Source organism: Podarcis filfolensis (genome assembly GCF_964270895.1).
Source record: "Podarcis filfolensis genome assembly, chromosome: 2".
Classification (NCBI taxonomy): domain Eukaryota; kingdom Metazoa; phylum Chordata; class Lepidosauria; order Squamata; family Lacertidae; genus Podarcis; species Podarcis filfolensis.
In genome coordinates this window covers 119,217,246-119,242,798 of record NC_139605.1, presented here as the reverse complement: position 1 = coordinate 119,242,798, position 25,553 = coordinate 119,217,246, and the positions used below count along the sequence as shown (strand labels likewise).

The window sequence follows — 25,553 nt, the reverse complement described above, 5'->3', positions numbered from 1 at the left end:
AAATTTATAGCACATCAAAACCAAATTGAAATTAATTTAAAACATTTTTTTCAAAACTGGTTTCCCAGTCTCTCAGATATAGTCCAATTCTTCCCCTTTTACATATTGCTTATTTTACAAATTTATCTCCAATTAACATCATCTTTTTTAGCAAATTCCTCATTCCTCAGCTGTCCCTTTACCAACTCCTTCAAATAGATAAACTTGCTTGACCACAAATTTGTACCTAAGTTCTGGAGATGAGTTTTACACACACAAAATCTGAGACTGTAGGAAGATGAGTTAACCTCAGATGCCCAACTATGTTGGTTATCAATATTTGAAGATGGCAATACATCATTAGTGAACAAAACTGTTATATTTGCTGGTTGCAGCCAGACTGACCATCTGGTAGGGATGGAGAAATATGAGGCTTTCCCCTTAACATCTGGTTTAATAAATCCCTGCATATTGCAGTTTCAGGGGGGAAATGACTCATTTGATACATGTTTCTGTCGCACAGCGTAAATTAATAATGCAGAGTCTTCTTCAGTAAAGGAATAAAAGCTTTACTGAGTTAAAATAAACTTGTTTGCCAATAACACCATAGTGAACAGAAGATTCAAGTAGCTTCAGAGCATACACAGAGTTTCCACTGAGCACAGGCTTTACAGAGCACAGGCTCCACCGCACACACAGATAGAGACACAGACACTAAATCACTGAGTCTTCCTGCAAGCGGATACAGTCATACCTCAGGTTGAAGTAGCTTCGGGATAAGTCTTTTCGGGTTGTGCGCTGCGGCGACCCGGAAGTAACGGAGCACATTACTTCCGGGTTTTGCTGCTTGCGCATGCTCAGATGGTCAAAATGACGGCGAATCACGACGCACGGACGTGGGTTGCCTTCACTTCTGGATGTGAAAGGGGCTCCGGAATGGATCCCGTTCACATCCAGAGGTACCACTGTACAATACTTATACAGAAAATGAGTCATCCTCAAGATGAGTCACAGTGATTCAGCATGCTAAATGATTAAGCAGCTTTACAACATTTCACAACATTTCTAGACTCCTTTGCTGCTTCTGCTCTCAAATACCTTTGCCACACGACAGTTTCAGGATGCACTGCTAAACCAATGGATTATGTCACTATATAGGGGATGTTTTTGATGTCTATAAAAAACACTGGAGCGATCCCACCACAATTGATTTTATTTAGTACCAAATAAATGTGAATACTCATTACTATTAGCCCTCTTCGCTTCCATGAAAATAAAATTCCAATTTTCTTGATCAATCTTGGATTGAACCCTCCTATGTTTCTTTTTCTTTTTTTTAAATGATGAATATAAATAAATTTTTATTCAATTTTTCCTTTACATATTGATCAACATAACCATGTTCTCAAATTTCCAATTTTTGTACTTCCACCAGCTTCTCCACCAATCATCCATATTTACTATCTTTACGCATTTTCTCTATATAAGATTGTCAGTTGAATTATCCTTTCGTCTCTATTTCTTTTTTACAATACACCTTCGACTATCACAAAACCTCTTTAAAACCCACTAGCGTTGTCTGTTTGTCACATATGTTTTTCAGATAATCCGTAAACTTTGCCCAGTCCTCGATGAACTTGTGATCCCTTTGGTATCTAATTTTCCCAGTCATTTTGTCCAATTCTGCATAGTCCATAAGTTTCATTCTCCACTCTTCAAGGGTCGGTAGCTCCTCTTGTTTCCATTTTTGGGCCATTAATATTCTTGCCGCTGTTACTGCATATTGGAAAAGTTTATAATCCCTTCTGTTTATCTTTCTTCCTATTATTCCTAACAAAAAGGCTTCTGGTTTCTTAACAAATGTATATTTAAACATCTTTTTCAACTCATTGTATATCATTTCCCAGAAACCTTTTACCTTCTTACATTCCCACCACATATGAAAGAATGATCCTTCTTTTTCTTTACATTTCCAACACTTATTACATGTTTTAAACATTTTTGCTAACTTAACCGGTGTAATGTACCATCTATATACCATTTTCATAATATTCTCTTTTAACGCCATACATGCAGTAAATTTCATATTTTCATTCCATATTTTTCCCCAATCGGCCAGTTGTATATTATAACCAAAATCTCTGGCCCAATGTATCATAACCGACTTTATCTCCTCATCCTTTGTTTGCCATTCCAATAACATTTTATACATTTTTGACATTATCTTAAAATCATTATTTATTATCTCTGTTTGAAATTTCGATTCTTTTTCTATATATATATTTTTTAAATGAATATTTATTAGATTTTCCAATTTTATATAAACACAAAAAAGAGAAAAAGAAAAATATTAAAAACAGTTCAGTTTCAATAACAGTTTTTCAATCACATATTTCTTTGACTTCCTCATACCTCCCCTTCTTGTTCTCTAGTTCACCTTATTAATTCAGCAAATCCTAATCTCTTAACATTCCTTTTAAAATAAAACCTTATTTTCCATTCAGCTTTTTTTTTTTTAAATTTAATAACATAAACCATTATAATCCCCATTATCTTTATCATAACAGCTAGTCCCCACCAAAGTTCAAACCAACATCTTTTCAGAATTCATTAATTTTATAATATTTCTGTAGATAATCCTTAAATTTCTTCCAATCTTCTTCTGCTGACTTTTCTCCCTGGTCGCGGATTCTGCCGGTCATTTCTGCCAGTCCCATACAGTCGATCAACTTCATCTGCCATTCTTCCAGAGTGGGTAGATCTTGAGTCTTCCAGTGCTTTGCTATAAGTATTCTTGCTGCCGTTGTAGCATACATAAAAAACGTTCTGTCCTTCTTTGGCACCAAATGGCCGACTATACCCAAGAGAAAAGCCTCTGGTTTTTTCAGGAAGGTATACTTAAGTATCTTTTTCATTTCATTATAAATCATTTCCCAGAAGGCCTTAATCTTTGGGCACGTCCACCATAGGTGAAAAAATGTACCTTCAACTTCCTTACATTTCCAGCATTTATTATCGGGCAAGTGATATATTTTTGCGAGCTTGACTGGGGTTATGTACCACCTGTATATCATTTTCATAATATTCTCTCTTAAGGCATTACATGCCGTGAATTTCATACCTGTGGTCCATAACTGTTCCCAATCAGCAAACATGATGTTATGTCCAAGATCTTGTGCCCATTTAATCATAGCTGACTTAACCGTTTCATCCTGTGTATTCCATTTCAGCAGCAAGTTATACATTTTTGACATGATTTTAGTTTTAGGTTCTAGCACTTCTGTTTCTAATTTAGATTTTTCCACCTGGAAGCCAATTTTCCTGTCCAAATTGTATGCCTCCCTTATCTGAAAATAATGTAACCAGTCTCGGACTTTGTTTTTTAATTTCTCAAAACTCTGCAATTTCAGTCTATCTCCTTCTTGCTCCAAAATTTCCCAATATTTTGGCCAACTGGCCTCCATATTGAGTTTTTTCTGAGCTTTCGCTTCCATTGGTGACAACCACCTTGGGGTTTTATTTTCCAGTAAATCCTTATATCTAGTCCAAACATTAAACAAAGATCTCCTAACAATGTGATTTTTAAACGCTTTGTGAGCTTTAACCTTGTCATACCACAAATATGCATGCCATCCAAAAACATTGTTAAAACCTTCTAAGTCCAAAATGTCTGTGTTTTCAAGAAGCAGCCAGTCTTTCAACCAGCAGAATGCTGCTGACTCATAATAGAGTCTGAAGTCTGGCAGGGCGAAGCCACCCCTTTCTTTTGCATCAGTTAAAATCTTATATTTTATCCTAGGCTTCTTGCCCTGCCAGACAAATTTAGAAATATCTTTCTGCCACTTCTTAAAACATTCCATCTTGTCCACAATTTGTAATGTTTGAAACAAAAACAACATTTTAGGCAATACATTCATCTTTATAGCTGCTATTCGACCCATCAAGGAAAGCTTCAAATTTGACCATATTTCGAGATCTTTTTTCACTTCTGACCAGCATTTCTCATAATTATTTTTAAATAAGTTCCCATTTTTAGATGTCATGTTAATCCCCAGATATTTCACCTTCCTCACCACAGACAGACCTGTTTCATTCTGAAATTTCTCTTTTTCAAACAATGTCATATTTTTCTCTAAAACCTTAGTTTTGGTCTTATTCAATTTAAATCCTGCCACCTGACCAAATTCTTGAATTAGTTCTAAAACTCTTTTAGTACTAGATTCTGGCTCCTGTAACGTCAAAACTAGATCATCTGCAAATGCTCTCAATTTATACTGTTTAACTCCGACCTGTATACCTTTAACCAACCGGTCCCTTCTAATCATATTCAGCAAAACCTCCAGGACCGATATAAAAAGTAAAGGGGAAATTGGGCATCCTTGTCGTGTCCCTTTTTCAATCTTAAATTGTTCCGTAACCACATTATTTACAATTAATTTGGCCTTTTGTTCAGAGTATATTGCACCTATACCATTTTCAAAACCTTGGCCTACCCCCATACCCTGTAGATTCTTTTTCATAAAACTCCAAGAAATGTTGTCGAAGGCTTTCTCCGCGTCCACAAATATCAAAACAGCTTTAGTATTTATATCCACATCTAGCTTTTCCAAAATGTCGATTACATTCCTCAAATTGTCAGATATGTGTCTTGGTCCTTATGTATCTCTTCAATCAATACTCTTTTCAATCTCTTGGCCAAAATGTCAGCAAAAATTTTGTAATCCACATTTAATAAGGATATGGGACGGTAGTTTTTAAGTTGGGTCTTTTCAGTCTCTGTTTTCGGTATAAGTGTAATGTAGGCCTCTTTCCACGATTCTGGTGCCTTTTTCCCTTCCAAAATCTCATTGCAGACTTCCTTCAGAGGTTGTACAATCCAATCCTTCAAAGATCTATAGTATCTGGAAGTCAGTCCGTCCGGTCCCGGGGATTTGCCCAATTGCATATTTAAGATGGCACCTTCTATCTCCTGATCTGTTATTTTACAGTTCAACAATGCTTTACTTTCCTGTGAGATTTTTTTGTAATCCATTTGTTTTCAATTCTCAATTCGATTCTTTTTCTATATATCCCCTATCTTTAAAGTCCTTTTTGAACATTTCATTTACCTGAAAATAATGCAACCAATCAAGCACATAATCTTTAACTTGTTCATATGGCTTCATTTTCCATTTCCCCCCCTCTTTAATTACTAAGTCTCCATAGGTAATCCAATTCCCTCTCATATTAATTTTCTTTACACTCATAACCTCTAGTGGAGACAACCAATGTGGGACTTTAGGTTCCAGTATATTTTTATACCTGTCCCATATTTCTATTATGGAACTCCTGAAAATATGATTCTCAAAACCTTTATGACTTTTCTTCTTCTCCAACCATAGATAAGCGAGCCATCCAAATCTGTTATCAAATCCTTCTAAATCTAACAGTTTATTGTTTTTTAGTTTTATCCATTCCCTTAACCAATAGAGACAAGACGCTTCATAATATAGTTTCAAATCTGGCAGGGCAAAACCACCTCTTTCCTTCGCATCTGTTAGTAACTTGAATTGTATTCTTGGCTTCTTGCCCTGCCAGATATATCTTGAAATCATTCTTTGCCACTCTCTGAAGATCTTTGTCCCCTTAATTATAGGGATCATTTGAAACAAAAATAACATCTTTGGAACCCTCCTATGTTTCAAAGTAATATCTAATTATGAATGGTGGATCTATAATAGTAAGTTGCCTCTTGGTTCTTTACTTTGTTGTATTGTATATTTTGATTATTCTATAGTCGCTGTTTTAAAACAACAACAACCCTATATTGCTTGAGCTGGTTTAGGCCAAATGTGGCTCATCACGAAGTCAGCGATGGACGATGGAAAGTAAGAGGCAGGAATGTACAAGAACTTTGCATCCCAGCCTGGAGAGTAGCGAGTGCGAGGGGAGCAGGATGACAGGGCATGTTCTATGCAGTCGGTGACCAGGTGAAGGTTGTTGCTGCCAGCCTTTTGGAAATATTCGCTTATTTTGCAACCTGTTTGTGAAGCAAAAGAAACATTATTCTTGCAACAGCCTAGGTGGCACCTAGAATCTTTAGGAAGCTGAAGGTATAGATTAGCTACATAAAATGATGTACCAATGGTACCGTATTTTTCGCTTTATAGGATGCACCCTAGCATAGGACTCACCTTGTTTTAGAGGGGGAGAACAAGAAACCCCCCCCTCTGCTCAGCACCCCTTCAGCGAAGCGGCAGGAGATATGGAGCCCCTTTCATTTCTCCTCCCGTGTGATGGCCTGGGAATCTGATTCAGAGGCTGAACCTGAGGAATCCCAGCCTGCACAGGAATCCCCGCCTCCAGGGCCGGCTGAGCCAGGGCAGGGGCTTGAACCTGAAGGGCCTTCACCTGTGCTGGATCCTCAGGAGCAGACACCAGCTGAATCTACTCTGGCTCTGGGGGTGATCGAGGACCCATTGCCTGCAGGTGCTCCTCTCCCAGCCCTGTCAGGGGAAGGTGAGGTTGCCTCTGGGTCCAGTAACCCTCCAGCCTTTCCTGAGCTGGAGAGGCTCAGGGCAGAGAGGCGGAGGGAACTAGGTTCTCGCAGGAGGAGTGCTCGCCTCCAGGCCAGGAGAGGCGAGTCACCTGTGGACCGGGGCCCCTATGCCTCAGAAGAGATAAAGACCAGCCCGCCCAGTCCCAGGTTGCGGGAGCAACATCGTTGGTTACCTATTCCACCTGGCACCCTGTCCTGCTTTCTGCCAGAGTTCCTGACCATGCCCGACTCCCTGCCTTGGACCCCGCTTCAGCCTCGGACCGGACACGGACCACACCGCACGGTAACCCCCTGGGACCAGCACATCCCGCTTTGCTGAAGGGGCGCTGCGTAGCTCTCCCTCTCTGCTGAAGCCAGGAGAGTCTTGCTCTCCTGGCTTCAGCAAAAGGAACCCGAAGCTTTCGGAGAGCAGCGCGAGTTCCCACTGCACTCCAAAGGCTTCAGGTGGCTATCCCTGAAGCCTGGAGAGCGAGAGGGGTCGGTGCGCACTGACCCCTCTCGCTCTCCAGGCTTCGCGTTGCTATCGCTGAAGCCAAGGAGCCTGCATTCGCTCCATAGGACACACACACATATTTTCCCTTAATTTTTGGAGGGGAAAAAGTGCGACCTATAGAGCAAAAAATACGATATTTAGACTGCAGAAAGGTGTTTGAAATGTTTGTTGGAAGTGTGAAAAATATGCAGACCCATTTTGTCATGCTTGGTGGACTTGTAAAAATGCCAAGAAATATTGGATTCAAATACATACATTGATGCAGAACATTTTAAAGTTTCACATTCAATTGATGTCGGAACTTTTCCAGCTAGGAATAATGGATAGACAATTAGAAAAAGACTGCAGAACATTATTTCAGTACATGATCACAGTGGCAATACTCTTCTATGCTTAAAGATCGAAAGATTCATCATTATCTACCATGAGGGAATGGGTGTAAAAAATATTGGATTTAGCTGAGATGGTGAAGTTGACGTGTTTAATAAGAGAATAATCTTTGTCACTATTTATTAAAGATTGGAAACTCCTTATACACTTTTTTGCATGAAAAAGAAAATGAATTTATGATATCTGGGTTTGAGGACTAATGGAAATATTGGTTTATAGAAAGTGGAATCATTGGGTGTCATCTTGGAGTGGATGTTTTGAATAATCTTCTATATATAGCTGACAGACAAAGAATTCAGAAGTTCTCTTTTTTCTTTTTCTTCCTTTTTTCTTTTTCTTTTTCTTCCTTTTGATTTGTGTTTCTAATTTAGATTAGTTTTTGCTATTGATAACAAGATATTGGATATTAAGCATTGTATATTTTCTTTCAAAGTTTCGTACAAAATTTTGAAAAAAGAAATTTCAGTCAGGGATGGCTCAGCTTGTCAATTTTAGATTCTGTTTCTCATTTTTTTCAACCTTTCAGTTCTCCACATTTCAGTTTGTGGTTTGAAAATTCTCACAAAATTTTACCAGCATTTTAGTGCCAATTTCTCTTAATATTTTTATATGCAATTTTCCACAAGGGACACATTTTTGCAAACAGTTTTCTCTAACACAGAGTATTCTTGTATGCTAGCTTCACTTTTGATACATACTTCCTACTAATGTATTGTTATAGATATAGCTAAGCCCTAGAAATTAATAAATACCAGGGTTTTGCTTAATTGGGATATGGATTGGACTTGGTGAGACTTTTTGGGGGAGTGCAAAGTTGTTGAGGGGGCAGACACCAGGCTTTTGTAACAGTATGCATTTTTGTACACATTATTGTTTGGAGAAAGTGCATTACTAAATTTACATGAGTCTGAATTTTGGTTCATGTGTTGTTTTGTTAAGTGTGAACTAGGTAGCTTTCATTACAATGCAAACCAAACTGAGTTTCTCCCCCATGTCTACTCACATTGCTCAAAGTACTTCTGCCCATAGCATTCCTTGAGGTCGGAAGGTAACCGGCTCCATATAGGTTCGTAGGACTCAGCTGATTTTGACAGTATGGGTGTCTTGAAAGTACCTGGTTCAACAATGCTGACTTTGATTCCAAAAGGATGGAGCTCTCTTCTGAACGAGGGAGGAAAAGTCAAGAAACATCATTTCCTGCTGAAGTCTAAAAAACAGTGGGTTGTTTGACTGCTAGGAAAGGTCCCGGGCATGCAAAACAAATTAGGCGCCTGGGGATTCTGGGGGAGCAGGGCTGCCAGGCCTGGCAGAGGGCAGAGTCAGCCAAGCTGGTGGCCTTGCGAGAGGGAGGGGTCCTCAGCAGGAGCAGGTGGGGTCTGCGCCAGGGTCACCCAACCACCCAGGCCTGCCCTCTGCCTACCTTCTTAGCTGGTTGCTCTACTCTCTCATCTTTCCCTTTTCTGGCATGTGCCTGAGTGCTGCACACCTTGGCCATGTGCCAATTAGGGGGTGTTCTTTTCTGGATGGAAGCTTAATTTTTGCAGATTTCTTCCGTGAGCGGTCTTAAAAGTATGTGTTTGGGTTTGGGAAATTCAAATCTGCTGTTACTGTTTTGATTTGGCAACATTTAGCTTGGTAAACCTACATTTGATTAAAAAGCACATCAGCTGCTCTCAGCAAATCATAGAATTTTTATTTTGCCTTCTGAAAAGGTCAGGTAATGAATGCTTAATAACAACAACAACAACAACAACAACAACAACAACAACAACGTAGCTGCAAGTCCTTGGCAATCATTTTTAATGATTTCTATGCAATTCCACACGTTTTACTTACCAATCAAAACTAAATGGTATCAATTGAAGCAAAATATCTTTTGAATTCCCAAGTCATGTTACAACTTTTTAGCACCCCCATTTTTGGAATTTGAAAGGTGAAAAACTGAACATGTCCTAATTGTGCCAAGCTCTCTGGCAGGGACCCTGCAGCCCCTTGATGGCCCTGTGTGGATTCCGGCAGAGACAACAAGGTGGTGCAGGCAGCAGTAGTGATGGAGGAGGAGGCAGCAAGCCCTTCTGTAACCCAGCCTGCCCCTTCTGGTGCCCCCCCCAGGTGATCTACTGTTCTGAAGATGCTGTCATCTCTCAAAACACAACCAACCATCTTTGAGAACCAGCCACAACTTCTCCGTTCACCCTCACCAAATGGCGGGGAGGTAGTTAGCACGATGGTTTTGGCACCTGTGCTGCCAGGGCTGCATCCTCATCTGGGGGTCTGGAGGGGGGCTGGCAGAGGTGATGGGTTCTAATCGGTGGTGGAGCAAATTCAATCAGATCTGTGGAGTCCATGCACGCACCTTCCCCCTCCCATCTCATCTCAGGCTTGCATTTTGAAAAAACATATTTCCCCGCAGACCTGGAGATGAGCAAATGTATTTCAGGTCCAGTGTGGGCATAGCATGAGCTGGATCCTTATCTCTCAAACAGTGCAAATGTCTGCTTTTTGATCTGTGATTTAAGGTTCAGCCCTTGACAGCAGCCTGATTTCCCACCACCTGTTTTTTATTCCCTACACCTGGAGAAACACCACGTCACTAAACCAAACCAAACCAAAAGTAAGCTACAGAGCTTGTTTTTACCTCAGGGTGTCAGAGAAGGCTTCCACACCAAACTTTGATGGGCAGTAACCGCCTCCAAAGCAGGCCAGGCGTCCATTCACACTGCACACATTGACCACCCTCCCTCTGGCTCTCCTCACCAGCGGCAGCATGTGTAGCGTCACGTCAATCAACCCTAGCAGGTTGACATTGATCACCTTTGCAAAGTCATCTTTGGTCAGCCATTCGTTGGGACCTGATGGGACAGCTATTCCCGCATTGTTCACCAAGCCCCAGAGCCCTGTGCAAGAAGAGACAGCTATTATTTCCCAAAGGAAATGATATGTAATGAATTGAAATGATATATAATGAATTTTTAAAATGTTTAAAATAACTTTGATAAAGAAACCAGAAACCTTTTTATTAGGAATTGTAGGTACCAAGATCCCAAAGGAACAGAAAAGACTTTTTATGTATGCAACGACAGCCGCATGGATTTTACTTGCCCAGAGATGGAATGAAGACAAAGTCCTTACCAGAGAAGAATGGCAAACTAAGTGGTTGCCACTATGCCGAAAGGGCAAAACTGACCTGAAAGATCAGGAACTAAGAAGACCAAAACTTTAATAAAGAATGGGGAAAATTTACAATTGACTTGAGACACCGCTGTAAGCAGATGAAAACATTAGCAGGACTGCAATAACACTTGTAATGTAGAAATTATTATGGATAAAATGGAGTGACATAAAATTTGGATGAGGAAATAATATGCAGTTGAAAAGGTTGATAATACGGCCCATGGAGCGGAAGGGGGAAGTCTGAAGATTCAGAGAAATCTCTAAATGTGGATATGGATTTGATATTGTTATAATCTTGTAAAAATCAAATAAAAATTATTTCAGAAGAAGAAGAAGAAGAAGAAGAAGAAGAAGAAGAAGAAGAAGAAGAAGAAGAAGAAGGGACAATTATTGTTCCAGGTTCCCACCTAGCATAACATTTGCATGTATGCTAGATTTTGGAAGTGTGGATGTAGTATTATTCTTGTGGTCTATATTTTGGTTGATATGTATTCTAGGATTGTTAAAGTTGCAGAACAATGAAGCACGGGATGAAACAAGGGAGAAATTTCTGGAACAACATTGGGATATCAGCTCCGCCCAAGGCATGAAGAATAACAGCAACAACTGGGTGGGTGGGGAGACATAACATCTTACAAGGACCGGAAGAAATACCACAGGCAGAAGAATTGCCACACACAGGAAGAACAAGGATGTAGTTTGAGTTCCTCGCTTGTAGTTTCATAAATCATTTAACGTGTCAACACGAATAGAAGTTATTAATATTGCAGTTGTTGTACAAGGGATTATTATTATGACTGGAATGTAATGGAAATTAATAAGATTTTGGAAGGCAGAAATAAAGAAAATAATAGAATGATCAAATTTAGCACACGGGGCCACTTTATCTAAATTATATAATTCGGCATTGGAACAATTGGTTCCAATTTTATAATAATTGTATTATAAATTGCTATTGTTATAATGAGGCTGTTATTGGATTGTAATTGAAAACCAATAAAAATGATTTATTTATTTTTTAAGTTGAATGGGCGGTTCATCATAATTTCCCCAACTACTATCAACAGGAAGCAATAAAACGGGCAATATTTGTTAAGAGGAAAGCTGTAATTAAAAGCATGGGAGTCCTAAAGCTTCTATTCACATCACTCCTTCAAAAAACCAAAAATGGGAATCTACAAATTGAGAAAGACAACACAGAAAACACTGGACTGAAACAGACAATTTTGAACAACAAACGTTTTATCTCTGGAGATATATACATATATATATAGAGAGAGAGAGAGTTCAGTATGCGTCCCTGCTCTTGTATTTGATCTTAGTATTGCTGGAGATCCAATATTTCCCCAGGGATTCACACAGTTTTAAAAGGAAGGCCAACCAGTGACCTCTGGAGGCCATTTTGGGAGGCCTTTACGTGAAATTTAGCAAAGAGCATGAAGGCTTATCCAAAGTAGATCTGTTGGATAAAACTGATCCAGTTGACCTAGTGTACTTAGACTGCTGACTCCTGAATAAGCTGAGCAGTCATGAAACTGGTTAAGAAGCAGGACACAGAGTAGAGGAATAAATGGAATATCTAGATGGGGAGATGTAGAAACTGGAGTTCTCCAAAGATCAGTGTTGGGACCTCACCCAATGAGCAGTATGCCAAGTGGAGATTTGAACCCAGGTTTCCCAGGTCCTAGTCTGAAACTCTAACCACTGCACCACACTGCTTCTCATTCTCCAACACTAGAACTCATGGACATCTAATGAATGTTGGAAGGTCCAGGACAGCTAAGAGAAAGTACTTCTCTTAATTAAAATATAGATCTAACAGCCACAGGAGATAGGGATGCCCACCCACTTGGAGGGTTTTAAAAGTGGATTGGACAACCAAGATGTCTATGCTCTGCCTCTACAGCTGGAAGCAAAAATCTTCCAAATACCGATTGCTGGAAAGCACAGGAAGGGAGAGTGCGCTTGATTGCTGCTTTCGAGAAGTCATCTGCTGGTAACTGAATGCTGGATGAGAAGAGACATTGGCCTGACCCAGAAGGTTATACCTTCCATATTCTCTGCTCTGGGCTCCCCAAACGCATTTAAATGGGAAGCATCTTAAAAGATATTGCAATATAGCTGCTCTGGTCCCTTCTTCTCCCAAGTATTTTCCCCCATCTACATTGCCTCCTTTCCCAGCAGCTATTAGGAGGAAAAATTCAATGTAGATCAGCCAAATGACTCCAGAGGCTTCTCCTACACTGCAAATGCTGGCTAATCAGTTTGAGGTCCTGCAGCTGCTTGTCAGTTAAAATTAAAATCTTGCAACACTGATTATGATATCTTGCATCTGTGCTTTTAGAATCAGGTTGATCATTTTTAATTAATTTTTTTAAAAATTAAAATTAAAATTAAAATCTTGCAGCGTTGATTATGGTCTCTTGTATCTGTGGACATTATCATACAGGAACATTTATCTTCATACAAAATGAAGTTTCACTGTGTGACTTCACAGAACAAGCTGCTGTCAAAGGCACAAAGCAATAATCTTTCAGGTTATTTGGCAATCGTAGCAGCTCTTGACAGAGGCTGAATTAAGGTGACCCCATACCTTCCATATTTTCTGCTCTGGGCTCCCCAAATACATTTAAATGGGAAGCATCTTAAAAGATATTGCAATATAGCTACTCTGGTCCCTTCTTCTTCCAAGTATTTTCCCCCATCTAAATTGCCTCCTTTCCCAGCAGCTATTAGGAGGAAAAAATCAATGTAGATCAGCCAAATGACTCCAGAGGCTTCTCCTACACTGCAAATGCTGGCTAATCAGTTTGAGGTTCTGCAGCTGCTTGTCAGTTAAAATTAAAATCTTGCAACACTGATTATATCTTGCATCTGTGCTTTTAGAATCAGGTTGATCATTTTTAATTAATTTTTTTAAAAATTAAAATTAAAATCTTGCAGCATTGATTATGGTCTCTTGTATCTGTGGACATTATCAGACAGGAACATTTATCTTCATACAAAATGAAGTTTCACTGTGTGACTTCACAGAACAAGCTGCTGTCAAAGGCACAAAGCAATAATCTTTCAGGTTATTTGGCAATCGTAGCAGGTCTTGACAGAGGCTGAATTAAGGTGACCCCATGGAATTCCTTCCCCATTCATTGCCTTATTGATTTTAGTTGTTTCTAATACTTTTTTTAAATGGTCATACTTTTTATTTTTGATATACAGTGGTACCTCGGGTTACATATGCTTCAGCTTATATATGCTTCAGGTAACAGACTCCACTTACCCAGAAATAGTACCTCGGGTTAAGAACTTTGCTTCAGGATGAGAACAGAAATTGTGCTCCGGCGGTGCAGCGGCAGCAGGAGGCCCCATTAGCTAAAGTGGTGCTTCAGGTTAAGAACAGTTTCAGGTTAAGAACAGACCTCCGGAACGAATTAGGTACTTAACACGAGGTACCACTGTATTGGGAGTCACTCAGACCACATTTTGTGGGAAAGTGGAGTAAAGATAAGCAGATGATGATACAGATAATGCCTGGCCTGATCCAGAGCATGGAAACAAAACAACAAAAAACTACCTTTCTTCCCCACTTGATCTTTCACCCACTCTGTCGCTGCCGCAACGCTCTCTGTACTGGTGACATCCAGAACGGTGGTTTTCAAGCGCTCTGAGGTGACCTTGTCCAGCTGCTCTGCCCCCTTCTGGGTGGTACAGGTTGCCAACACCCACAGACCCCGGGCATCCAGATGCCTGGCAAGATGGTTCCCAAAGCCAGAGGAACAGCCGGTGATGAAGACATATTTCTCCGTCAGGTTCTCCACTGTCTGTCTCTCCTGGAACCATCGGCGAAGGAAGTAAAGCCCCAGCAGGGCAGCCAGGTAGAGCCACATGGCTGAAACCAGCAGGCAATAAGCTTGCAAGAGTGGGGACACACAGGGACCTAGCAAGCCTTGGAGAAACCAAATCCCAACGCCTGCTCCACCATGAAGCTCGCTGCTCTATTTATCCTCCCTCGCAGTGTTATTGAGGGGAAGGAGGAATTTTGCATGAAGTAATGAGCTGCTTGGAGCAGAGGCAGGCTAATAGAAGTATAAACAATAGCTCTAATTAGCTTCTTAATAACTGAACCTCATTTGCTCTTGCTTTTCCCACACATACCTCAGCAGTCTGTCGCAATCTTACTCTCCTGTAAGTGCCGTGAATCTGGGCCCGAAACCTGTTGTTGGGATACTGCCAGGGAGATAAAGCCCATCATGGCCCCCACGTCGCCTCCGGACGTCCATCGATCTCCTGTAGACACGCAGTATCAGCAATTAGCGACACGAGCTCCAGAAATAGCTTGCCACAGTCCAGAGCTGATGCACGCTCTATCAGCAGAATTCACACAGCGAAAGAGGCACGCAGGAGAGCATTATTTAGAAGTTTGTTCAGCGTTGGTCAGAACAAAGAAAAAACATGACTGCCTGCTTCGGTCTGCTCAGGCACAGAGCGAGAGAAACGAAAGCAAAGAAAACATAAACTTCCTGTGAACAGGAAATACGCAGACTCTGTGACTCACAAAGCCTGCTCCCTTTTAAGGTGGAACGGAAATATCCTAACATCCTCCCCCTTTCCGTGTAACCTGTAGTACCTGTGGTTCAACCCAATTGCAACCTCTGTACATAAACCTTAAGTTGTTCTGTGTTAACAACCTTAGACAACAGATCAGCAGGAATTTCATTTCCTGGCATGTAGGACACCTGAATGAGTCCTTTCTGAATACACTCTCTTGCACGATGTAGCTTAATCTGCAAGTACTTGGTTCTTTGCTTGCAACTCTCTGAGTTCAGCAAAGCCAAACAGGATCTATTGTCTTGATACACTTGTATAGGACATTTCACAGAAACTCTGATGTCCTTAAACAGTTGCATCAACCATTCACAATCCATGAGTGAAAATGACAGAGCATTGAGTTCTGCTTCACAGGAACTTAGGCTTACTGTCGTCTGCTTCTTGCACAGCCAGTCAAACAGACAGTGGTTGTACATGTAGCATACTCCAGAAGTGCTTGTACCATCCGTGGTGTCACTTCCAAAACTAGCATCTGCAAAGATTTCAAGACCTCCAGTCTTCTGACTGGTGAACCTCAGCCTGTAGTGCAAAGTCCCTTTCAAATAGCGGGCTATGCACTTCAGAGCTTTCCAATCCTGAACAGTAGGATTATTAGCATGTCTGCTAAGCAGGTTAGTGCTTACAGCTATGTCAGGTCTTGAGCATCTAGCAATGAAATTCAGCTTGCCTAGAATGCATCTGTACAGCGTAGTGTCAGAAAACGCTTCAGCAGTATTATCTACCTGGTAACCTGTCACCATCGGTGTGCCTGCTGGGTTTGCATCAACCAAATTCAACCTGGTTAATACATCAGCAATTTTCTGTGTTTGGTGTACCAGAAAATTACCTGCTTGGTCCCTCTCCACCTGCAGAGAAAGATAGTTGGATACCTCACCAAGATCCTTCATGTCAAAGTGCTCCTTCAGCTGAGCTAGGGTGCTTTGGTAAAAAGCCTGATTCTTCCAAAACATCAGAAGATCATCAACAAAACATAAACAATACAGTTTGTTTTGCCCCTCCTCTTTGACAAACACACACAGATCAGCTTTGCCCTGGTGAAAACCTAGAGAAAGCAATGTCTCAGTGAGTTTTGTGTTCCAACACCTGGCACTCTGCTTGAGACCATATAAGGATTTCCGCAGTTCACAGACCATTCCCTTCTGTATCTGCATTCCATCAGGTGGAAGCATAAACAGCTCCTCCCCCAAAATCCCGTACAAAAAAGCTATATTAATGTCGTGATGGGAAACATGTAGTTTCTCCTCTGCAGCGATTTTGAGCATCAGCCAAATGCTCTCATATTTGACAGTGGGTGAGTAGGTCTCGTGGTAATCCTGTCCTGGTACCTGTGAGAAACCTCTGGCAACCAATCTGCCTTTGTGTCTGACAACCTTGCCATTCTGGTCTGTCTTGGCCTTGAAGACCCATTTGCTGCCAACCAGTCTCATTCCTGGGACTACCGGTACCAGTTCCCAAGTTTGGTTCCTGTTCAAGGAATCAACTTCAGCCTTCATGGCATTAAGCCAAGGCTCAGCATCTTTAGAGGTTAACTCCTGAACCTCTTTGAAGCTTGAAGGTTCCCACACCTTCTCTGAGCTGCCAAGAATAGCAGTTGCCGTCTTAGCAAACTCATCAGCAAATCTCTTTGGAGATCTGCCTTTGGTTGCCCTTTCAGACCTGCGTACTAGACGCATGTCTTCTGGACTCATCTCCTCCTTCTTAGGAGAAAAGTGACCAATGGTGAACAGTGGTTCTTCCAGTTCATTGTCAGATGCATCAGATGGTCTGACTGAGGCCTTTGCGCTCTTGTAGTCTGCTATGTCATCACTGTCACTGACACCAGCAGCAGCGCCACCCACTGAACTGGAATCCGAACTCTGATCATCATCATCATCATCATCATCATCCTCAGCTTCCTCTTCTACCTCAACATTATCTGCTTTTTTCACATCACCTTCATCCTCCTCTGGGTAACTCTGGAATATTCCCACATTTCCCCCCCACTTAGGATTGTACTCAACACTCTTTGTGAACTTAATGGACTTAGAGTCAGTCATCCATACCCTGTATGCACCTTTTCCGTACCCCATGAACAAACCATGTGCCCCACGCTTCCCAAGCTTGTTGCTCTGTGGGGTGTGTACCCACATGTCAGAACCAAAGATTCTCATGTGCTTGACGTTAGGTTTCTTACCAAACATCTTCTCATAGGGGGTACAACCAATAGGTGATGACAGTCTGCGATTAAAAGTGTAAACATACGAGTTCAAAGACTCCCCCCAAAACTCCTCAGGGAGATTGGCATCATGCAACAAGGTTTTCATGCCTTGAAACAATGTTTGCTTTGCTTGCTCACAAACCTGCCATGGGGATCCAGGACTTGAGAGGCTATGCTGGATTCCCTTCTCAGTCAGGAAAGCTTCAAACTGCCGAGAAGTGAATTCAGCCTCTCGATCAGTAAACAAACAGCCGATATGTTTACTGTGAACATTCTCCAACCATGCACAGAATGCCTTGAACCTAGGAAATGCTTGTGATTTCTGCTCAAGCATAAACACATGAATGTACCTGGAAAAAGAATCAATTAGAACCATGAAGTACCTTGCTCCACCCAAAGTGGGCGCAAGTGCACCAACCACGTCTGCGTGGACTAGCTGGTAGGGTTTGGAAGCCTGCCTGCTAGACTCCTTGCCTTTTGGAGCAACCTTCACCTTGTTCTCTGCACAAGATACATGTTTCATGTGAAACTTACAGAGTTTGATGTTCAAACCCTCAACCAACTCAGGCATCTTGGCCAGCGCCTGCCAAGACATGTGACAAAATCTTTGATGTGCTTCATGAATACATCCTGCATGAAGAACTTTGTTAGTTTGTGCAACACAACAAGAATCAACATTTGACACAGCAGCAGCATTGTCAGCATAAGTTATACAGAATAAGCCATCTATAAACTCTGCATGCAAAATGTCCTCTTTGCCTTTCCTGATGACACAGACGCTCCTCTTGAAGGAAATCTCAAAGCCACGCCCAGTCAGCTGTGGGACACTGAGCAAATTGTCTGCAGCACCTGGAACATAAAGTACATCTTTGATGGTTGTATGCAGACTTGCCAGTTTCACAGTCCCAACTCCTTCAATTCGCAACGTTGTTCCATCTGCCTGGTGGATCTCTCTGTCTTGAGGCTTGAAGGAGATAAACAGATGCTTATCTTTTGCCAGATGGCGGGTGCATCCAGAATCTACAATAAACCTGGCCTTGGCCTTTGGAGCAGCTTTTCCAGCAAGCAAAACCTTGTTTTCCACCGGCGTGGGCTTTTGCTGCTTGCCCCCCTGCTCCTGGCCATCAACCTTGCCTTCGGCTTTTGGAGAAGCAGTGCCAGCAAACAAAGCCTTGTTTTCCACAGGCGTGGGCCTTTCACCCCCCTTCTGCTTCGGGCCATCTGCAGGCATCTGTCTCTGTTTACTTCTGGCCTTCCGGCCTCTGCAAAGATGACCTTGGCTCCCATGAGAAACAGAGCTCTCAGCTGCCAACTCCTTGGCTCCTCCTGGAGGCTGGAATGCTGCCTGGGATGACATCACAGTCAGCTCCCCCTGCAGCTTGCAACCGGTGCCCTCAGCATGCCTGCATTCACTCGCATTCTGGGAAACAGCCAGGACCTCCGATGCAGTCAAACTCTGGGCTGGGATGACCGGCTGATGAGCTGCTTTCAAAGCATTCCACATCTGACGTGCAGTCATGTTGCCAGCTAGTGTTTTAATTTCCTCCAGAGAGACGGATAAGACTATTACGTCTATGGCCTTCGAATCTTGGGCCTTCCATCTATCTGTCAGAGGAACTGGAGGGGCTTCACACACAGTATGCCACACTCCAAACTGACGCAGCAAACTCTCACACCATTTTGCCCAGGTCTCATAATTGTGCCGATTTAACTTTGGGCACTCAGCAGCTTCAGAAGCTTGTAAAAACTCCATTCCAGCTCTTCACTTGAGCCGTGAGCCTTATTCACTTCAGAGGCTCCTTATCTTGGCTACTCATAAATCTTGAGGCCTGCTTGGCTCAACTCCCAGGCCAATTAGGCCAGCCGGACATCAAAGACTCTTGCCGCGGCAAACAGAAAAACCTCATTTGCTCTTGCTTTTCCCACACATACCTCAGCAGTCTGTCGCAATCTTACTCTCCTGTAAGTGCCGTGAATCTGGGCCCGAAACCTGTTGTTGGGATACTGCCAGGGAGATAAAGCCCATCATGGCCCCCACGTCGCCTCCGGACGTCCATCGATCTCCTGTAGACACGCAGTATCAGCAATTAGCGACACGAGCTCCAGAAATAGCTTGCCACAGTCCAGAGCTGATGCACGCTCTATCAGCAGAATTCACACAGCGAAAGAGGCACGCAGGAGAGCATTATTTAGAAGTTTGTTCAGCGTTGGTCAGAACAAAGAAAAAACATGACTGCCTGCTTCGGTCTGCTCAGGCACAGAGCGAGAGAAACGAAAGCAAAGAAAACATAAACTTCCTGTGAACAGGAAATACGCAGACTCTGTGACTCACAAAGCCTGCTCCCTTTTAAGGTGGAATGGAAATATCCTAACATGCACCACTTGCTGAAGGTCCGATACCCAATTTGTTTTGTTTGTTAATTTTATTTTTCGAGTTTTCAGCTTAACAAAAGATATGAAATGTAGTGCATCTTCAGAAATAAAAACATAATTTGACTTCCCTCCTCCCCTTCTGTTTCATCTTCTGGTTTCACTTTTATCACTGCATTTCCCCTATAGTTCCTTATAATTGTTACTGTCTAGTTTCCAAATAGGTTATTATTTAACTTCTTGTGTTGTGTTCTTCCGGCTAATGTAGTTAAATGTTTGCAAAGATTTTTTAAATAATCCATTGTTACTGTCTAGTTTCCAAATTGGTTGGACAGTGTTCTCGAAGCTACAAACATGAGTCTGACCAAACTGCGGGAGGCAGCGGAAGACAGGAGCGCCTGGCGTGCTCTGGTCCATGGGGTCACGAAGAGTCGGACACGACTAAATGACTAAACAACAACAACAAGTTACCAAATAAGTTATTATTTAACTTCTTGTGTTGTTTTCTTCCTGCTAATGTAGTTAAATGTTTGCAAATATTTTTTAAATAAGCCACGTATTTCTCCCATTCTTTAGTGATTCTTTATTGACCTGATTTTTAAACACATATGACATATTTTGTCATGTGATGAACTGGAGAATACAATGAGAGGTACAAGATCAAGAGTTGTTTTTCTGATTTAAGCAAATCAATTGTGCTCAACAGGAAATATAGCTCCACTTTTTGTTTTCTTTCTTGCCCCCTCTCTCTCCCTCTCTCTCTCTCTCTCTTTCTCCATTTATAAGAAGCCCATAAAAATGTCTTTTTATATTCAGAACATAAGAAAAATGTGTGTGTGTTTGTGTCTAGATGTGTGTACACACCACACACACACACACACACACACACACACACAGAAGGGCAAACGTACTTGTATTTCTCCTCTTTTTTCTGAATTTAATGAGCAAATATTCCATGCCCAGCCTAACTGGAAGGATCTACTCTACAAATGGTATTTGTTGTGTTTAAAGGATCACTCAAGTTCTGATAACATGGTGTGGTTGGTACAATATGATCCCATATAATCCTGAAATATTCTCCATTCTCCAAATGTTTTCTAGTTCAATACTCCTCTAACTCTTTCCATCAGTTTTGCTAGTTGTAAATATTCTAACATGAGTATCTGCCAATCTGTGATTGTCAGTATTGTTTCATTTTTCCACTTCCTCGCCACAAGAATTCTTGCTGTTGTGGTGGCATACATGAACAGTGGTCTTATGTCTTTCTTAATTTCTAATGGTAAAATGCCTAAAAGAAAGATCTCTGGTTTTTTTTTTAAAGTGTGTCTGAATAATTTCTTGAATTCATTATAGATATTATCCCAGAATCCCCTAATGATTGCACAAGTCCACCACATGTGGTAGTATGACCCCACATCTATTTTACATCTCCAGCAAGTCGGTGACCTTCCTTTATACATTTCTGCTAGTTTCAAGGGGGTATGATGCTATCTATATAACACCTTCATGAAGTTCTCCCTAAGGTTACAGGATGCTGTGAATTTAATATCTACCTTCCACAATCTCTCCAACCCCAAACTTGGATCTTGGCATCCAGGGATACACACACACACACACACACACACACACACACACATTGCACCAATGTGATATTCTCATTGTTGCTTGCATTGCAATCTTCTTCCCCACAAGGGAGTTTTGGCAAAACCTTTGACTGCTCCATAATTTTTTATAAAAAGAGGGCCTAGAGCCCAAGAAAACCTGTATGGTCCTGTTCCTTTCCTACAAATGGCCTGTCTCGTCCCTTTTAACAAGCAGAATGCACAGAGGCAACAGAGGATGCAGGAAGGAGGGTAAGAGGCATTCCTGCCAGGCAAGGCTCCCTCCTCTCTGTAGCAAAGGCTTTTCACCCACCTGAAGAAATAAATTCTGTTCTTAATTTCTTATTAATCAATACTCTTCTATGTTTTCTGGCCACGTATGTACAATTTATTACTGAAATGGGAATTGAAGGATAAGGAAGTAAAGGAGGTCATGATTAGGTGGGGCCAGGATTTCGGTTATGCAATCGAGATGGAACAGTGGGAAAGGTTGTGGAAACAAGACATCAAATTGACTGCCTGTTATATACAGAGCCATCTTTTCCATAGGGTTTTGTGGTGTGTCACGCCAGGGCAGTGGCCTCACAGGGGTGCCCCAGCGAGTGGGGGAGCTGTGCGGCTTTGCCGCCGGCCTCCCCTTTCCCTGCACGTCCGCCAGCTGCGCCCCACCAACCATATGGCTGGCAGGCGTGCAGCTTCCCTCCCAAGCCTCTGCAGGGATCGCTCTCCTGCAGCAGCATGGGGGAGAGTTGTGCCTCCCCCCATGGCTGGCAGTGTGCAGCTTCACTCCCCCACTATCCGTGGTAATTTGGGGGCGCTGGGAGGATATCCGCACCCCAGCGCCACATCTGCTAAAGACGGCCCTGGTTACACAATGAAGGAAAATTGGATGAAAATGATGTACAGGTGGTATATGACCCCTGCCAATTAGGTAAAATATATAAATTAAAATCAAATGTATGTTGGAGATGTAAGAAGGCAGAAGGAACAATGTATCATGTATGGTGGGGATGTGAGAAAATAAAAAAGTTCTAGTGTAGTATCCATGAAGAACCAAAAAAGATGTTTAAAACAACATTTGAGAAAAGGCAAGAAGTGTTCCTTTTAGGTATAGTGACAAAAGACATCCCCAATGACAAGAAAAAAATATTCTTATACACAACAGCTGCCGCTAGAATTACAGTTGCGAAAAATTGGAAAGCAGACTTTGTTCATTCAGTAGCGGAATGGCAAAATAAATTTTGTGAGTTTGTCAATCTGGCCAAAATGACGGCAGCGATCAGATTACAACCAAATCAGAAATTAAGGAAGGAATGGGAGTATGTAGAAGAATACATGACAAAACATTGTTCCAAAATAAATTTATTGATATGCATAGACTGAAATTCGCAAAGTTAAGGTTAAAAAAATAAAACAAAGATTTTATGGGTTAATATGTATAATGTATCTCTTTAACACAATATTAAATGATATAAAAATAATTAAATGATGCTAAGCACAGGTGGAGGGAAGTCACAGAGATACAAAGAAAGAAAATGTATAATTGCATACACATAAAAATAATTAATTTGGTGTTATAATAATTCAGAAGACAGTGGGGTGCAAAAAAAGGAGGTCAGCTCTGTTTGTGATCTGAAGGTGGTTGCATGAATTTCCTAGAGAACTTGACTCTATTTAACTTTCCTACAGCGGAGATATAAGATTCACAATTACAGTTGTTCTTTATTTGAAAAGACTGAACATTTACTGAGAAAGGCATGAAAAAACCTCTTAATCTGGATATATTATACATTCTTTTGAGACTTTTTGGATACCATGGGGCAGGAAGGGGGGAGAGCTTCCTGGGAACTTTTACTTTCAATTTTGTGGAACTGCGTAGATTGAAATTAAAAACTGTTAAGGGGGAAAGAAGCCAAATAGCAGCTTTCTTTTAGCAGGACCTGCAAATGTCCGGCAGAGATAGACCTATTTAAAACTTTATAAAATAGCTGTACCTCCGAACACCTTGGGGAGAAGCTGTGTGGAGAGGAGAGTGTTAGAACTCCCCCCCCGCTCCCTTGTCTTTAAGTTGTTTTTTGGACTCCTGGGATTCTTCTTCTATAGTGAATAGCGACTGCGTGGAACTGTGTGGAATTAAGCCAGCAAGTGGCTCAAGATATTGTATTTTATTTTTTCTTACTGGTTTTTATTGTGAGGTTTTTTCGGGAAAGCTTCAAAATCTGTGGATTAGCCAAACAAGTGGCGGAAGATGCCGAGCTCATTTATACTTCTTCTTAACAACGAAGTCTGGAACATATTGTTGTAAACTATTCCCTAAACCTTCCTTAGATTTAACAGATGAAGGAGATAAGTAAAAGGATGCAAAGCTGAAGAAGGAATGAAACAGGCACAGCGAGAAATGAGAGAGTTGAAAAAGGAGGAAGAAAAGACCATAGGAGATGTGTCCGAAATAAGTAAGACGCAGGAAGACTTATGGGATGCTATTGCTTTAAATGAAATGAAGCAGAGAGAAATGAATTTGAGATTTAGAATGGTTCCATAAACACCAGGGGGAAATATCATGAGAAAATTGATCATTGAGATTGCACAATGGTTAAGTATGGAAGCAGAGGAGGGAGCAAATACAATTCAAAGTGCATTCGGGATCAAAACAAAAGCTACTAAAGCTTAAAAATTCCCAGGTGATTGTTTGATCATATTTAAAGATAGAGAGATGAGGAATCTGATCCTGAAGAAAAACAGAGAACAAAGACTCTGTATTGATGGAACATTTAAGGACATCCCACTTCGTCTCCTGAAGAAATGCCAGCCTTACAAGACTGATACAAATACAGAGAAAAAACTATATTGAATTCAAATGGGAATTCCCAGAAGGGGGTCTCATTCTATTACAAAGAAAAGTGGTTTCAACTTAAAAATGTGGATGAGACAAAGAAATTTATGAGAAGATACAAAGAGCTAGGCAAGGAAGAAGACAGCAGCAGCGACCCCGGACCTAGAAGAAGAAGATAATAAGGAAGGAGGAGGAGGACGACAGGTTTAAATACCTTTTCTCTTTTCTTTTAACAAAAAGTAAAAGAAATCAAGATGGCATTAAAAGCGTGGACATGGAATGTTAATGATTTAAATAAAAATAAAAGAAAATTGGGCATGTTTTGTTGAAAAAGAATTTGGATATTATCTGTTTACAAGAGACTAACGTAGCTAGAAAACAGAATTTTGGTTAATAAAAAACTAGGGAATGAATTTATATCTTCAGATGGAAGTAAGAAGAGAGGGGTAGTTTTGTATATAAAACACAAATTTGAAGCACGGCAAATCTTCAAGGACAAGGAAGGTAGGATGATTGCAGTAGAAGTCACGTGGCAAGGCGAAAAACTTAATTGTTGGAATTTATGCACCAAACGGCTGTAAGACTGAATTTTATAAATCTTTTGAAGAGAAATTGTTTGACAGTGTTGATCAAAAAATTGTAATAATGGGGAACGGGGTAATTTCATTAGAAATGGACAGATTAAGAAGAAAAATGAAATCAAAAGAAGGAAAGTTACCCAAAACCTTCTTCTCTTTAGTAGAAAGTTGTAATCTGGTAGATGTTTGGAGACTGAGACACCCATTAGAAAAACAATTTACTCACTTTTCAGAGCCAAATCAATCAGCCGCAAGAACAGCATGCTGGTCCCATGGGCTAACTGAGAGGCAAGGTCCGAGTCCAGTCAGAGGTTGATGTTGCAGTATGGAGGTAGTCTGAATAAGTTGAAGCTGGATGCAGGGCAGGTAGTCGGGTGAGGTCAGGAGCTCCAGCAGGATAGCAGGACAGGGTTCGGGCAGGAACTGACAACCAACGAAGTTGCTCCCACAACTTGGGACTGACTTTTATCTGCCCTGAGGCACAGGGTGGCCCCGATCCTCAGGTGACTCACTTCTCCTGGCCTGGAGGCAAGCACTCCTCCTGCGGAAACATAGTTCCCTCCGCCTCTCTGCCCTGAGCCTCTGCAGCTCAGGAGAAGCTGGAGGGTTACCAGACCCAGAGGCAACCTCAGCTTCCCCGACGGGGCTGAGAGTGGAGCACCTGCAGGCAGTGGGTCCTCCACCCCCTCTGGAGCCAGAGCAGACTCAGCTGGTGCCTGCACCTGAGGATCCAGCACAGGTGAGGACCCTTCGGGCTCATGCCCCAGCCCCGGCTCAGCTGGTTCTGTAGGTGGG

General features: G+C 41.6%; 2 protein-coding genes across 2 annotated transcripts in view; both read right to left on the bottom strand.

Annotated features, from left to right (window-relative positions):
- Nucleotides 1-25,553, bottom strand: part of PRIM1 (DNA primase subunit 1) — a 94,499-nt gene that overhangs the window by 36,865 nt on the left and 32,081 nt on the right. The window lies entirely within an intron of this gene.
- On the bottom strand, nt 5,651-14,690 carry LOC310755933 (retinol dehydrogenase 16-like). The gene is made up of 4 exons (XM_083599468.1): nt 14,146-14,690; nt 10,039-10,297; nt 8,404-8,561; nt 5,651-5,998 (listed from the first exon to the last, which is right to left on the bottom strand). Exons 1-4 carry the CDS (start codon nt 14,456-14,458, stop codon nt 5,781-5,783), a joined length of 948 nt encoding a protein of 315 aa, XP_083455594.1. The 5' UTR covers nt 14,459-14,690; the 3' UTR covers nt 5,651-5,780.

Coding starts and splice junctions, on each gene's coding strand:
- LOC310755933 (XM_083599468.1), bottom strand. CDS start 14,458: ATGTGGCTCTACCTGGCTGCCCTGCTGGGGCTTTACTTCCTTCGCCGA. Junction 10,298..14,145: donor AGATCAAGTGGGGAAGAAAG/GTAGTTTTTTGT, acceptor CTTCTTGCACAG/GGCTCTGGGGCTTGGTGAAC. Junction 8,562..10,038: donor GCCTTCTCTGACACCCTGAG/GTAAAAACAAGC, acceptor TCCCTCGTTCAG/AAGAGAGCTCCATCCTTTTG.